Source organism: Amyelois transitella, chromosome 2, assembly GCF_032362555.1.
Source record: "Amyelois transitella isolate CPQ chromosome 2, ilAmyTran1.1, whole genome shotgun sequence".
Lineage (NCBI taxonomy): Eukaryota > Metazoa > Arthropoda > Insecta > Lepidoptera > Pyralidae > Amyelois > Amyelois transitella.
In genome coordinates this window covers 9,100,049-9,113,658 of record NC_083505.1, presented here as the reverse complement: position 1 = coordinate 9,113,658, position 13,610 = coordinate 9,100,049, and the positions used below count along the sequence as shown (strand labels likewise).

The following is a 13,610-nucleotide window of genomic DNA, read 5'->3' as shown; positions in this document are numbered from 1 at the left end:
TCTGACAACGCCCAACGATTTACAATAACTCCAATCATCACGACTGATTTACTTAACACTTTTTAATTATTAAATCAGTATTAATGGTTTTGTCATTGTTTATTTTTTTATCGTGCTTGTCTTTAAATAATAGCACCTAAAAAGACTGTCCATCAAAAAAAAGTAGCTTAATTTATTTATTTAAGTATAATGAATTGCCTTACTTCAATTGGCTAGATTTTTATCTAATAGATAATATAGTTGTAAACATTCAAACGAAAGAGATTTTAAAATATTATTAAAAGGAAAATATAATTTTATCAAAAGAAAGTATCTATATCTATAATTGTTTTTGAAGTCTTACTTACGTTTGCGGAATACTTACAACTACCTACCTAAGTAGTTAATAGATTGTATGGGTGCGTTAGCATGAATTGAAACCAAAATACCTAAGAACTTTATATTTGGGCATAAGCGTAATTTTGCCACATAGGTACTATTCACACAATAAAAGATTTTTCAAAATTCAACCCCTTTAAGGGTGAAAATGAGAAACAAAGTTTGTAGGTACATAAAAAAATACAAAATTTTTCACGTACATTATTTCCAAGTGTAGTAAATTTACATTTTTAAGAAAATCCAATAATTATTATTTTTGAGTAACCAAGTGAGCAAACCCATTTGCAATAGATTGCGCTAAGTTTTCCTTTAAGAGTAATTATTTTTTTTGTGTTGTAGGTATATATTCACACTTATAATGAAAAGAAAAAAAATATTTTTATATGTTTGTAACGATTAAACTCAAAATCTATTAAACCAGTTTTGATGAAATTTGTTACACAAAAAGAAAAGATCTATATTTATTACCCACGGGAACAACCGCGCAAAAGCTCGTAATAAAATAAGAATACTTTTGTTTTGATAACGATTTCTTAATCTGCAGTTTAAACCTTTTCATCTGAAGCCTTACTTTGAATTGTAAGTATAAGTATTAATGAAATAAAGGTTATAGATTAGATTATAATAGTCATAGATTATAAACCTATCCCTTAGTCGCCATTTACCACAAGAATGGGAAAGAGATGAAGTGGTAGTACCACTTTTTTTTTGTGCCGGCAACCTCAAATTTCATCAAAATCTTTTTAGTAGATTTTTATATGTACTTACATCCACATATTCTGACATTACAAATTTTCGTATTAGTAGCTTGGGCGCAAGCTCCGCTATTTAGCTCCCGTAGCAATTACCAAAAGTAGCTGTGTCCGAAATGAAACTCAGTAAAGCAAGCAAAATACCTACATATCTATACCACCGTCTAGACTTACAAGGATTACCTTGTAATAATTATATGGGGTGCTATTCGTTAGATAGATAGATAGACTCTTTATTGCACCATAAGAAAAAGAAAAACAGAAAAAAAACACAGGTAATGAGGCACAAAGGCGGACTTGTCGCTAAAGCAATTCAAATTCAAAAATTCAATATTCAAAAATTTTTATTCATTTATATTCTTCATATCGCTTAATAATTGTCAAAAACGTTTGGTTTCACAACATTAGTTGACGTCAAATAAATTACTTAAATCTAAGTTTACTGCCGCTTCCAAGGCGTCAGTGCAGAAGAAGCGATAACAAACTGCACTGCAGCATTTTCTTTAACAACGTCAACTTCACAATTATCCAAACTTAGAATAGAATGTGGACAATCTCTCCCAGTCAACCTTAGGATATTAGTCTATAGGTAAATATAATAACGGTCTTTATTTTTAAGTATGATGTTCAATGTTAGTTTTAAATTTTCTCAATTTTCATGTGCAACCGTACCTATTATTTATATCATGGATTAAACATTCAACATTGCATGCTAAAATAATGCAAGAGATTTGCCGGCTCCAACCTACCTTCTCCAATTATCGCGTGCAAATAAATGTCGGTAAGTACCTTTATTTCGTGACGAATTCAATCGCCAAGAATTTTTCCTGAAAATTCAAATCGCCCATAATACAGATAAAACTATTTTTTTCAGTTTACCATGGGACGGGAGATTTTTATAGCTCCGTGTCACGGTCAGCAAAAATACCTACATTAAGTGCACCAGAGTGTTCGTTCGCTCCACAGTGAGAATATGACTTTGATATGGTAATGTCTTATCCGTTCTCTCTTTCTATCTCTTGTTTGAAATGATAAATATTAGGTCCCTACGTATGAAATTGGCGATACCAAACGTAAGGACAAAAAGTGATAAATTCCAAAAGGAGTAACAAAAAGTCGAATATTTTTTAATTTAGGTAATATATTTATTTAATCAAAGTAAGAACCATCATTATCTATGCATTTTTACTCTTAGGTAGTTTATTGATCCTGTTACTAAAAAAAACATTCGGACGGGAATCAAAGAAATCTTTAAAGGCGGTTGGGACCATCGGAGTTGAATATTTCCCTTGTAAGAAAAAATGGTAATCTGTTGGAGCAAGGTCCGGGGAGTACGGTGTATGTCTTAGACATGCCAAATGAATCTCCTCTAATTTGGTAGCCGTCTGATATGCAGTGTGTTCTAGCGTTGTCGTGAAGCAGTAGTGACGTGGAGCGATTGACCAGCCTCGGTCGTTTAGCAGCTAGCTTTTCCATCATAGTTTGCACTTGCTGACAAAAGACATCTGCCGTAATCCTCAGGCCAGATTTGTGAAAACTGTAATGGACGACACCGGCACTAGTGCTTTTTATATCAATTTGGCTGCCTGGCCAGGGTCTAGCCATTGCTATGAACGTTTCCTATTATCGTAGGGAATCTATTTTCCATCACAGGTAATGATTTGATTTAAAAAGTTTCTTAATCTTCCCAAATTGCTTCAAGTAGATTAAATTACCTACCTAGTTTAATCTCTAACACCGAAGCCCGAAGCTAACTTGGACATTGTATGCGATGGTTACCCTTATATAATCTTTGGAATTCCTAAACAAAATGGAGCAATTTGTGATTAAAGTGGCCAGTACAAGAAAACGCCAATTTCTCATGTAAGGACCTAATATTATACATAGAGTGAGGTGATAAGCTATATTCCTGTCAACGTTCGTGCGTGAATGAGGGGGCCGAAATGAATATAAGTAGGTACAGTTGATAACAAACCATGATAAACCTCAATTTTTAAGAAAGCTTGTAATTTTCCATATTATATAAATAAATATAAATAAATAAATATATACGGGACAAATTACACAGATTGAGTAAGCCTCGATGTAAGTTCGAAACTTGTGTTACGAGATACTAACTCAACGATACCATATTTTATAATAAATACGTATATAGATAAACATCCAAGATCCAGGCCAATCAGAGAAAGTTCGTTTCTCATCATGCCCTGGCCGGGATTCGAACCCGGGACCTCCGGTGACACAGACAAGCGCACTACCGCTGCGCCACAGAGGCCGTCATCATATAGGTACTTATTAAAAAAAATCCACGAATATAATAGGTAGGTACCGTTTTTTCCTGACGTTCCGACCGGGTTGCACAGACCGTGGTCACAAGAAGACTATGATGAGTATGATGCTGATGCATACAGTAATTATCATGCAACTCGAAAGTATCAAAAAAGTCCAATCTGAGGGAGTTGGAATGTGTCGATTTTGGAAGTCGAAAAAGTGTTTTTGGCGTAGTAATCCATGTGGGACGGAAATTATTATGAGAGAAAAATAATAAAGACTGAAAGATTCAATGATTTCTAGGTTTGTTAAGGTGTTTTGTGGTACGAGATAGACATGGACTATGTGCCTGGTCCACCTCCAAAATACAAATGTTTAAAGGGGCCTGTAAGTACCTACATTTTGGGCTGACACATTAGGCCACTGCATTAGATTAGACCAATGTGTAGTGTACTCTACACTATTTTGCGAAACGTTTACTTGTGACAAATTAGTTGAAGCGAACGTTGGCCGGCGAACGAGTTTCTAGAAGCCCACTGAAAAAGTTTCCGATACACACAAATTGTGTAAAGATTAAAAAATATATATCTGTGATTGAGATGAGCCTACTCATCAGAACTATTTTTCATGTGACAAAACGAGGAATAAGTATGACCTTTGAAATAGTTAGCCGAGCTAATCAGGAACAAAATCCGTCCGCAACTTTCAGAGATTAGCACTACATACAGACAAGGAAAATATGGAAACTTCATATTATGTAGAAGTAGTTATGTACGATCGCGTTCATATCTGCAGTCATAGTTTTAAAATTCTTACGGGTTAAAATAGCGTGCACTGTGGTTCCACTAGATACACACACACATGCATATTTAAAAGAATTAATATTCCTTCAAATGAATACGGTCTTTAATACCAATGATTACTAAGTAAAAGAGTTTATTATTCTATGACATATAACATAACAAAACAGAAAGAGACGGTAATCAACGATGGCCGAACTGGGCCCGATAATTGTCGATCGAAATATCGTCGTCTCTCATTATTTGCATAAGATTTGCCTATAGAGGAAAGCCTGCCAGACTTATGTCATTTTAATAAGGTTGAAAGTTTGTCTGCACACGACCCTAACATAGGTTGTGGTTCCTTTGAAAGTTATTGGGTAGCAATTTTATTACTTCGTGTGAGCAAGTGAGATCTAAGATATATTAGATAAACTCGCTTGCTCACACTCGCTTGTTCTAGTTACTAGCGTAACTTGGATTCCGAAGTTATTCAAGGATTTTTTTGTCTATTTTAGTGTTATTGACAATTTTTAATGTTTCAAGGTGCCATTTGAACTAAGTAACTGACTGACTAACCAACTAACTGATATCTAAGAATTACAATACCCGTGTTTTCAAACACGGAAATCAGCAAGAAATATTAAACAAGAGGGAGCAAAATAAAACATTCAATAATTAAAATTAGTAAATTTTATTGAAACTGTTTACCTATAGTTTTATTTACATATTGATGATTATATAAAGCTATACATATATAGTATATTACACTAATTACACTAATTGTATCATCCACTTATCTCCTGTTATTAAGGTTACAGCTTAATTATTCGTTTTCATAAAGAAAAGATATTGAAGCTGTCCTTAAAATACTATCTAAGTAATTAGTACTTTTAATATAAATTGGCAGAACCTTTCACGCACTATATGGACTCGATGCACAGGGCAGTTGTCTTGCACAAATGATATTGTTGGCATATCATCAATCGGATAAATACACCGCACAGTTGGTAACATGGTTTCTTGCAGCACTTGCACATAATGAGCAGCTGTAGCGCGTCCTGCTATCCACACCTGTTCCCCAGGTCCAGCAGCACTCATCCAGCCCCACATATTTACAAAGATGTGTCCAGACTCCATATTTGGCACAATATTTTTTTCTTCATACCGAGTTGCATTTCTTCGCCATAAATAAATGAAGTCTACCGTGTTGTGATGACATAAAATAAACGAACTTTTCGTCTGTAAATATCGCTTTTTTCCAGTCAATATCCAAATACAGCCGAGCTAATTCTAAACGTTTTTGCTTATTTATTTCTGATAAATACGGCTTTCTTGCTGGCTGTCTGTGGTGTAGTCCCTCACGGTGCAAACACAAAACAGTAACCACTGATGTGTCGAACTGTTCCGCAAATATTCTGGTCGGTATGAAGCCATTATTTTCGTACTGTTCCACCATGGATCTCCGCTGTGTGGCGTGTCGCTGTGTTGATTAGCGGACGACTTTTTTTTTTTCACTACCCTCTTCTTGATGGCGGGTTACCCAACTTGTTGTTTATTGTGTTATTTGTGTGAATGTGTGAGTGATAGCAGCGGTGCAAGCTATAAAGTTTTGCGAACTATGACTGCAATTATGAACGCGACCGTACCTACTGATTTTACACTTCTACATATTTTTATATATGGGTATATATCTCGTACTAACTCAACGATACTATATTTTATTACATACATACATATAGTCACGTCTGTATCCCTTGCGGGGTAGACAGAGCCAACAGTCTTGGAAAGACTGAATGGCCACGTTCAGCTATTTGGCTTAATGATAGAATTGAGATTTAAATAGTGACAGGTTGCTAGCCCATCGCCTAAAAATATATTTATATATTTTATTATAAATACTTACTTATATAGATAAACATTCAAGACCCAGGCTAATCAGAAAAAGTACTACTTTTAGTTAAGGACTTCATTATGTGTATGTATTGCTTATTTCAATAGTACGAATTTACTATATGTATACATACGTACATACATATGGTCACGTCTATATCCGAATTAGATCTATATCAGAATTGAGATTCAAATAGTGACAGGTTGCTAGCCCATCGCCTAAAAAAGAATCCCAAGTTTGTAAGCTTATCCCTTAGTCGCCTTTTACGACATCCATGGGAAAGAGATGGAGTGGTCCTATTCTTTTTTGTATTGGTGCCGGGAACCACACGGCACTGCCGGGAACCACACGGCACATTTACTATATATATAATTCTATTTTTTTTAAACACCAAATTTGTGTCTGATAAGGGATAGTTCTTTTACTTCTTCTTTGTGTTATTTTATTACAATAGATAACCTAAGCCAAAAGTAGTGAATCCTACATATCTTTGAAGTAATGGAAATGTCGCGAATATATTTTGTCTGCCTATTTTGACAAACTTTTCATTTAATTTAATGTAATTTCTTGTCTATAGATAGTTGATCGAATAAGTAATATGATAGCTATTATGTAGGTTTAGCGATGAACGTTTCATATGAACTCAGATGTCCATTGAAAGTGTTAATACTATGATCAGTGATGATGATCAATGGGTAGAAGCGTGGTAATAGGTACTTTTCTGTCACTCACTGTCGCTGTTGTCAACCTATGATATAAACTCACGAGAATATTTTTCAAAAATAGGCCTAGCAAAAATAGAAAAGAAAAGTAAATTATATAGGTGCAAAGTATTTCATTAAACATGAATGTGAATATTTCTAAGCATTTAAGAATTGTTGCCAGAAACCCCACTACATTTATTAGATTATACTCAACGAATAACTCTGATAAAAATGGTGTGAATTATTGCGCTAATGTTGTAAGGTAGGTAATTTCTGTGCACTTTTGTAAACTAAACTAGATATTATCTTAAAAAACTAAAAAAATAAGTTGCTTTATCGAGCTTCCAAAGAAGGATCTGACTTAGAAGAGCTATGCATTTTATAACATATAGAAATATAAGTAAACCCCCTGCACTTTCTGGTACTTGATTTTTCTGTTACAGATAGACAGCATGACTATGAGAATTTTCTAGCTACGCTTTTGATGACAAAGGCCATACGCTCACCAGCATTAGTGGTTAGAGCATTTAATGTAGAAGTAGCCAGAGTCCAAGATGTAACTTCAGATCCTAAGGTTGCAGACTTCCGTCTTCAGTTTTGGTTAGATACCCTAAATGAAATTTATAACCCAGGCCAATCATTAAAAAATATACCTGCAAATCCCGTGGCACAAGAATTATATAAGGTATGATTAATCTGTATTTTTTTCATTACTTACATACATATATATACTCACGTCTATATCCCTTGTGGGGTAGGCAGAGCAAACAAACAGTCTTGAAAAGACTTCTAAGCCACCTTCACTTTTTTCCCTTAATTGACCTAAAACATATTAAAGACAATTTGGCATTTCCTGAAAAATAAATTCCTTTTTCTTCTATAGCTGTGCCCACTACATTGTCCGTGTGGAATAGATATTTTGGGCATCATTGAAGCCCTCAAGGAGGAATAATTGATAATAAATAGCATATAGCCTTCTTCGATAAATGTTTTATTAAATGCAAAAATAATTTTTGAATTCGAACCAGTTCCTGAGATTAGCATGTTCAAACAAACTCTTCAGCTTTATAATTTTAGTAAATATTTCAGTCCCACTAAGGTTAAATGTTTTTATGTTTATACCTATGGTGATCAATTAGCATTTACATATTAACAAGAGTTTAGCTAATCCTTCCTATTTTTGAAAGTAACTGTAAATTTTGTTTTGATTGTATTGCAGGTTTGTAGCACTTATAAACTTCCAAGAAGACATCTAGAAAAACTAATTTCATCTAGAAGCACATTATTGAAAACTAAATATTTCCGAAGCATGGAAGATGTGGAAAGATATGCTGAGGATACTGTATCATCAGTATTCTACCTTATTTTAAGTATTGCCAATGTTAAGAGTGTGTACGCTGACCATGCCGCATCTCATCTCGGAAAAGCTCAAGGCATAGTCAACATTCTAAGGTTATAATTTTTAATTTGCAAAAAATATTGGACAAGAATACTTGTAAAATTGTGCACACCTGTTATGTTTTAGGTATGCATTGCAACGCATATTTTTTCATTCCCTGATGAACAACCAGTTGAGCATTAATCAATACCCTTCAGCAGCAGCCCATAAAATAATGTACTTAATACTCCATTCACTTTATTTCCAGCAGCCACTCTTAATATCTACCTCATGCTTGCCATTCTTAGTACATTACATACTTACACACATAATCACGTCTAAATCCCTATATCCAGTGTAGACAGAACTGGAAAGATTTAAAGGCCATGCTCGGCTATTTGGCTAAATATGATAGAATAGAGATGCAAATAGTGACGAATTCCTAGCCTATCACCTAAAAGAGGAATAGTTTTTACAACACCTATTGGAAATAGATGGAGTGGTTCTATTCTTTTTTTTTTATTGGTGCCGGGAACAGCACACACGGCACTCTTTACATTCATCCATAATTATGGTGTTAACCAGCAGATAACTATTGCTACAGATCTTTACAAGTATCCAGCCATCACAAAATGGTATCTCTACCTATGGATATTCTTATGAAAAATGATATTAGCCAAGAGACTGTACTGAGATGTATAGACAGTGACAAAATGAGGAATGTGACCTTTGAAATAGCCAGCAGAGCTAATCATCATTTGACCAAGGTATTATTTGCTAAATATTTTTTAATAAGGATATTTCTGGAAGTCCAAAATACTTCCACTTCCTATGCAAAATGTGTGCAAAGTCATTATCCCTCAAGAACATGAATTTATAAATATGTATAAAGGTACATTATTGTAAACTTAAATTCCATTTGATTAAAAAAGTACACATTGTTAAAGAATCCAGTTGTTTTTGGGTAACAAACAGATTTTCATAGAAATGGGTTTTTCATAACATTCTAAGAAGAATATTATGCCCATTCTCATTTTATTTCATGTTTTCAACTAGTGACATGCTTCACATTGGTAGCATTAAGATATAAATCTTCCACAGAAATCCCACTTTCCAACATTTCAAACAAGAACAAAATCCATCCATCACTTTCTCAAATTAGTGCATACATACAGACAGAGAAAATAGCGATCATTATAATATGTACTGTTGTACTAAATTTAACACTTCTACAGATTAAATAGGTGTATTTTTTTTTGTTTCCAGGCTAGAAGTATCACAGTACCTAAAATAGTTAATCAAATATTACTGCCCGCAGTATTTGTGGATGCATATCTGCAAAAGCTACAAATACAACATTTCAACGTTTTTAGTAAAATATTACAGCTCAGAACTCCCACTTTACCATTTCAGCTATACTACAAAAGGTTACTGAATAAATATTAAATGTTCAGTAAAGGAAGCTACTATTTTCAGTTATGGACTTCATTATGTGTATGTATTATTTATTTTAATAGTAAATGCAATATAGTTAAAAGTTCTTTGCATTTTTTTTTAAACACCAAATTTGTGTTTGACACTCTAGTTATTTTTTGTATTATTATATTCTGTTAGATTTCAGTAGGCAGTTATACATAAGATATTCAATATATGTATAACCTAAACCAAAAGTAAATCTTTACCAAAATGTAAAGAATATCTTTTACAGATAAAGTTTTAAAATTATGTTGAAAAACTAGTTTTAAAATGGAAATCAATCTAATCTAGAGTGAATGACTTATAGGGAGAAATAAGGAATGAAAGTATTTTATGGAAATAATTGCACTGTTTATTTTTAAGCTTTATCATGCAAATAAATACTTATAACGATTCGAGATTCAAGCAACATTGTTTGGCAACATGAGTACCTAACAGTACCTTAAATAGCTACTAGCTACTACTCTACAATGATATTTCACAAAACTCAACATACATTTGTTTAAGGGAAGAAATGTCCAGTATAAAGAATGGTGTAAAAAAAAAATACAAATTCAGTATATCTCAAGACCAAAACTGGTTCTGCTCTTCATTATACACTACCTAACATGAATCCATACAATGATTAAAATCTTATAATCATGAGTAAATTATTGTAATAGGTACATCATTTCATTATTTTTATATTACACAATTTGATTCATGAGATACTTAAATTGCACTCATTTAAATATAAGAAGTAATTATCACTTTGCATTGTTCACCTTTGGTTAAAGATTTATAATCTTTGGCAGAATTAATTTTGCAACTGAAGTTTTAATACTTTTACTATTTTTCAGCCTATAAAAAAAATATTTGAAAAAATACATTCCCACACAATTTTTGCAAAGTTAAAATAAATGAACTTCATAAACGTTCTTGGAAATAGATAGTATTGTAAATACACTTTCCAACGAAATTATTATTAAAACAAAATAATACAATTCAATTTAATTAACCACTTAAATTAGAAGTAGGATTTAGGAATACATTATTGATATTTGCAAGAATGGTCTCAAATGTTGTAATAAAAATTGTACCTTAGGTTTAAGTACCCTGTGCAAGTCCAGATTTTTCTATCTTATATGAATTTGTTTTATAAAAAACACAGCCAATCACAAAACTAAAAATAGTCTAATTTGGAATGTAAAAGTTTATAAACTTAATCTTAAGCACTGAATCTTACCACTATTAATAAAAAAAGCTAACCTGTAAGTACTATATAATCACAATGAGCTTGCTGCATTATAAAAAAGCTACCATAGTTAATACATATAAATTATTCTGAGGGGGTCAAATCCTTTTCAGGTTCACCTTCAGATAGAATCTGCTGAAGGAGATCATAAATGGGTTCGAAGGCTTTGCGGCATGCAGCATTACTTGGAATGAGGTAGTCGTGCATGTCATGATGGCTTATAGTGCCATCATTTTGTATAAAACCCTTGTCTATAGAAACTAATTCAACATTGTTCATGTTTGCAACCTTTTCCCGTAGCAGCTGGTTAATCTTTGAATTTTTCTCTCTTAAGTTGTTAGGATGTTGGCCTCGTGGGAGTAGGCTCTGAAACAATTTTTTGAAATTATTTACTTAGTTTGGTCTTAAAAACTATTAAAACATTAACAGAAAGTAAGAGAAATAATAGAATAGATTATAATGTAATTTTTAAAATATTGTCTCATAAAGTACCACAGGTATAAATAAATAGAAGCACTTTATTGCACAGGACACATCAACCTACCTAAATTCACTGTAATTCGCCTCTTCATAGAGTTCCATACAGAGTTACTTGTCACATGGTTGACTTTACAAAAAGTGGTCAAAGTGCAATTGTGATCTCTTTCAGATTAACACTTACTTAAATGTCTCTGTTATAGACCAGACTTGTTACTCTAGGTTACTGAAATCTTCAATAATAAGCTTACAATTGACGTTAGTCAAGTGTTAACTTAATGTACTTACTGGCAGTACTATGTAAGCACTTGGTTGCTTCTCCTTGATTGTTCTTATTATTTCTAATATGCCATCACACACTTGCTCAGGGGTATATTCAACATTATTTGTGCCAACATGCACCACTATCACCTGTAAAGATTTAGTGGGATAAATTTAATAAAGGATATCTTTATTGAATATACATAGAAGTGTATTGTGTTTAACATCTTCTAAATGTCCTTTGTTTTTTTCCTCTCTGTAAGAGAATCAGTTAGTATTCAAACTAATGTACATGACTTTGAAAATAACACCACCGCCACCCATGCTCTAATTGTGTTCACAAATAAAGATTCATGAATCAGTAAAACTAAAACTGTAGTAAGTACGTAAGTAAATCAACTGATCAAAAATGAAATAGAAATATGGTCTTACTTTGGGGTCAACATGATCAAGTTCTCCATTCTTAATTCGCCAAAGGACATTCTGTGTCTGGTCTCTGTGAATGCTAAAATTAAGACAGTGTAGAGGAGCAAACCATTGATTCCAAACTTCTGTATGTTCTAACGCTTGTAAAATAGAATCGCCAATAAAAATTACATCTGCATCTTTCCCTTTTGCATCGGAGAGAAATCTATTGTGCTAAAAAACAAATACATAAAATAATTTATTCAAAGGAAAAATACAAGAAAATTTGATAATGCTGAAACCTTTTATTCGCAGCGTGATTACGATAATCAATTATTTATTCATAAAATTCATAGGTATGTACTTACAATACTATTCCATCGTCCATCCCCTTCAGAATCTATTTGGGGAGTAGGGACTGAACAAGGATTCATTTTTATTAATAGATAATTGATGATAAATTCTTGAAATAGTAAAAATTAATAGTAAAATTGCTTAGCGGTTGATTTTCTTCTTTCCTGTACCTGCTACTTACTTTTTTGGTTTTTCTTTGATGTGTCAAACATGAGTGTAAATTGTCAATGTCACAAACTTAGTCACAATATTTTTTAATATGAAGCAACTTTCTCTACATGCGATTTTTTTGGTGGAACATGTTGCATGATCACGTCACACACGACACTTAAATACGTAGTCTTAATATCAGCGCCTGGCTATACCCACATTCATAGTTGTTATTGTCATTAGTTGATGCGAAGTTTTATTCTTAAAGACATGATTGCATGTATGTTGTTATGTACTAACTCTTACTTAATATGCCCAGGTGATTATATCTTTTAAAATGTTGTATTTTGTTTTGTATTTAGCTTTTTTATTACATTTAATCTTATTTTATTATAAATTTCATGTGGTGGTTGTATAATAGAATCACTATTATTTACAAAGTTTGTACCTGCGTGGGCGCACTATTTTCGTCTTAATTATAAGACTCATCTCGAAAACTACAGTTAGATTCCCTTCTTGGCTCTGAAGTTTTGAAGGTCTTTAAATTTTAAGTAATTTTGGCTATTGTTCTCTGTACTTTAGACTACATGTATGCAAAATTTTATGCAGATTGGTTGAGTGGTTTAACTAAGGACGTAACAAACAAACAAATTAACTCACTTTTTGAGTTTATAACATTAAAAGCTTTTACCCGCATCTTCGCTTTTTTCGCGAATTTAACTCCACCTATGGAAACTTAAGTTTTTAGCGGCATAAAAAGTATCCTGTCTTTTCCGTACTCCACACTAATCGTGACACAAAATGTCATGCAGATCGGTTCTATTGTTTAACTGTGAAGAGGTTACAAACAAACTCACTTTCGCATTTATAATATTAGTACGGATTCGACACCAACAAATATAATAATATATTATAGTAATTTATAGTCATTTGCCCAAATAACTTGCAATCATTCATATATAATTTATTTCTTTATTTATTTATTTGAATATTTAGGAGTTATAGATAAAATTTATCTATAACTCCTAAATGGATAAGTATTAATGAGCATCGATCAAAGCGATTGGACAACACTAGTTTTTACAACTATACAACTT

At 32.7% G+C, this 13,610-nt stretch overlaps 2 protein-coding genes across 3 annotated transcripts; one reads left to right on the top strand and one right to left on the bottom strand.

Annotated features, from left to right (window-relative positions):
- Positions 1 to 6,809: 6,809 nt before the first annotated feature.
- LOC106129029 (NADH dehydrogenase (ubiquinone) complex I, assembly factor 6) lies at positions 6,810 to 9,602 on the top strand. Of its 2 annotated transcripts, none has more exons than XM_013327462.2 (5): positions 6,810 to 7,040; positions 7,226 to 7,463; positions 7,998 to 8,230; positions 8,761 to 8,923; positions 9,423 to 9,602. In XM_013327462.2, the coding sequence occupies exons 1-5, from the start codon at positions 6,919 to 6,921 to the stop codon at positions 9,600 to 9,602; spliced, it is 936 nt and encodes a 311-aa protein (XP_013182916.1). In that variant the 5' UTR covers positions 6,810 to 6,918. The 2 variants fall into 2 exon arrangements, with proteins under 2 accessions (XP_013182916.1, XP_060806395.1); XM_060950412.1 differs by having other exon boundaries at positions 6,902 to 7,040; positions 7,222 to 7,463.
- LOC106129028 (platelet-activating factor acetylhydrolase IB subunit beta homolog) lies at positions 9,168 to 12,669 on the bottom strand. Its single transcript, XM_013327461.2, has 4 exons — positions 12,378 to 12,669; positions 12,037 to 12,243; positions 11,632 to 11,754; positions 9,168 to 11,232 (listed from the first exon to the last, which is right to left on the bottom strand). Exons 1-4 carry the CDS (start codon positions 12,441 to 12,443, stop codon positions 10,951 to 10,953), a joined length of 678 nt encoding a protein of 225 aa, XP_013182915.1. The 5' UTR covers positions 12,444 to 12,669; the 3' UTR covers positions 9,168 to 10,950.
- Between the last annotated feature and the right edge of the window lie 941 nt (positions 12,670 to 13,610).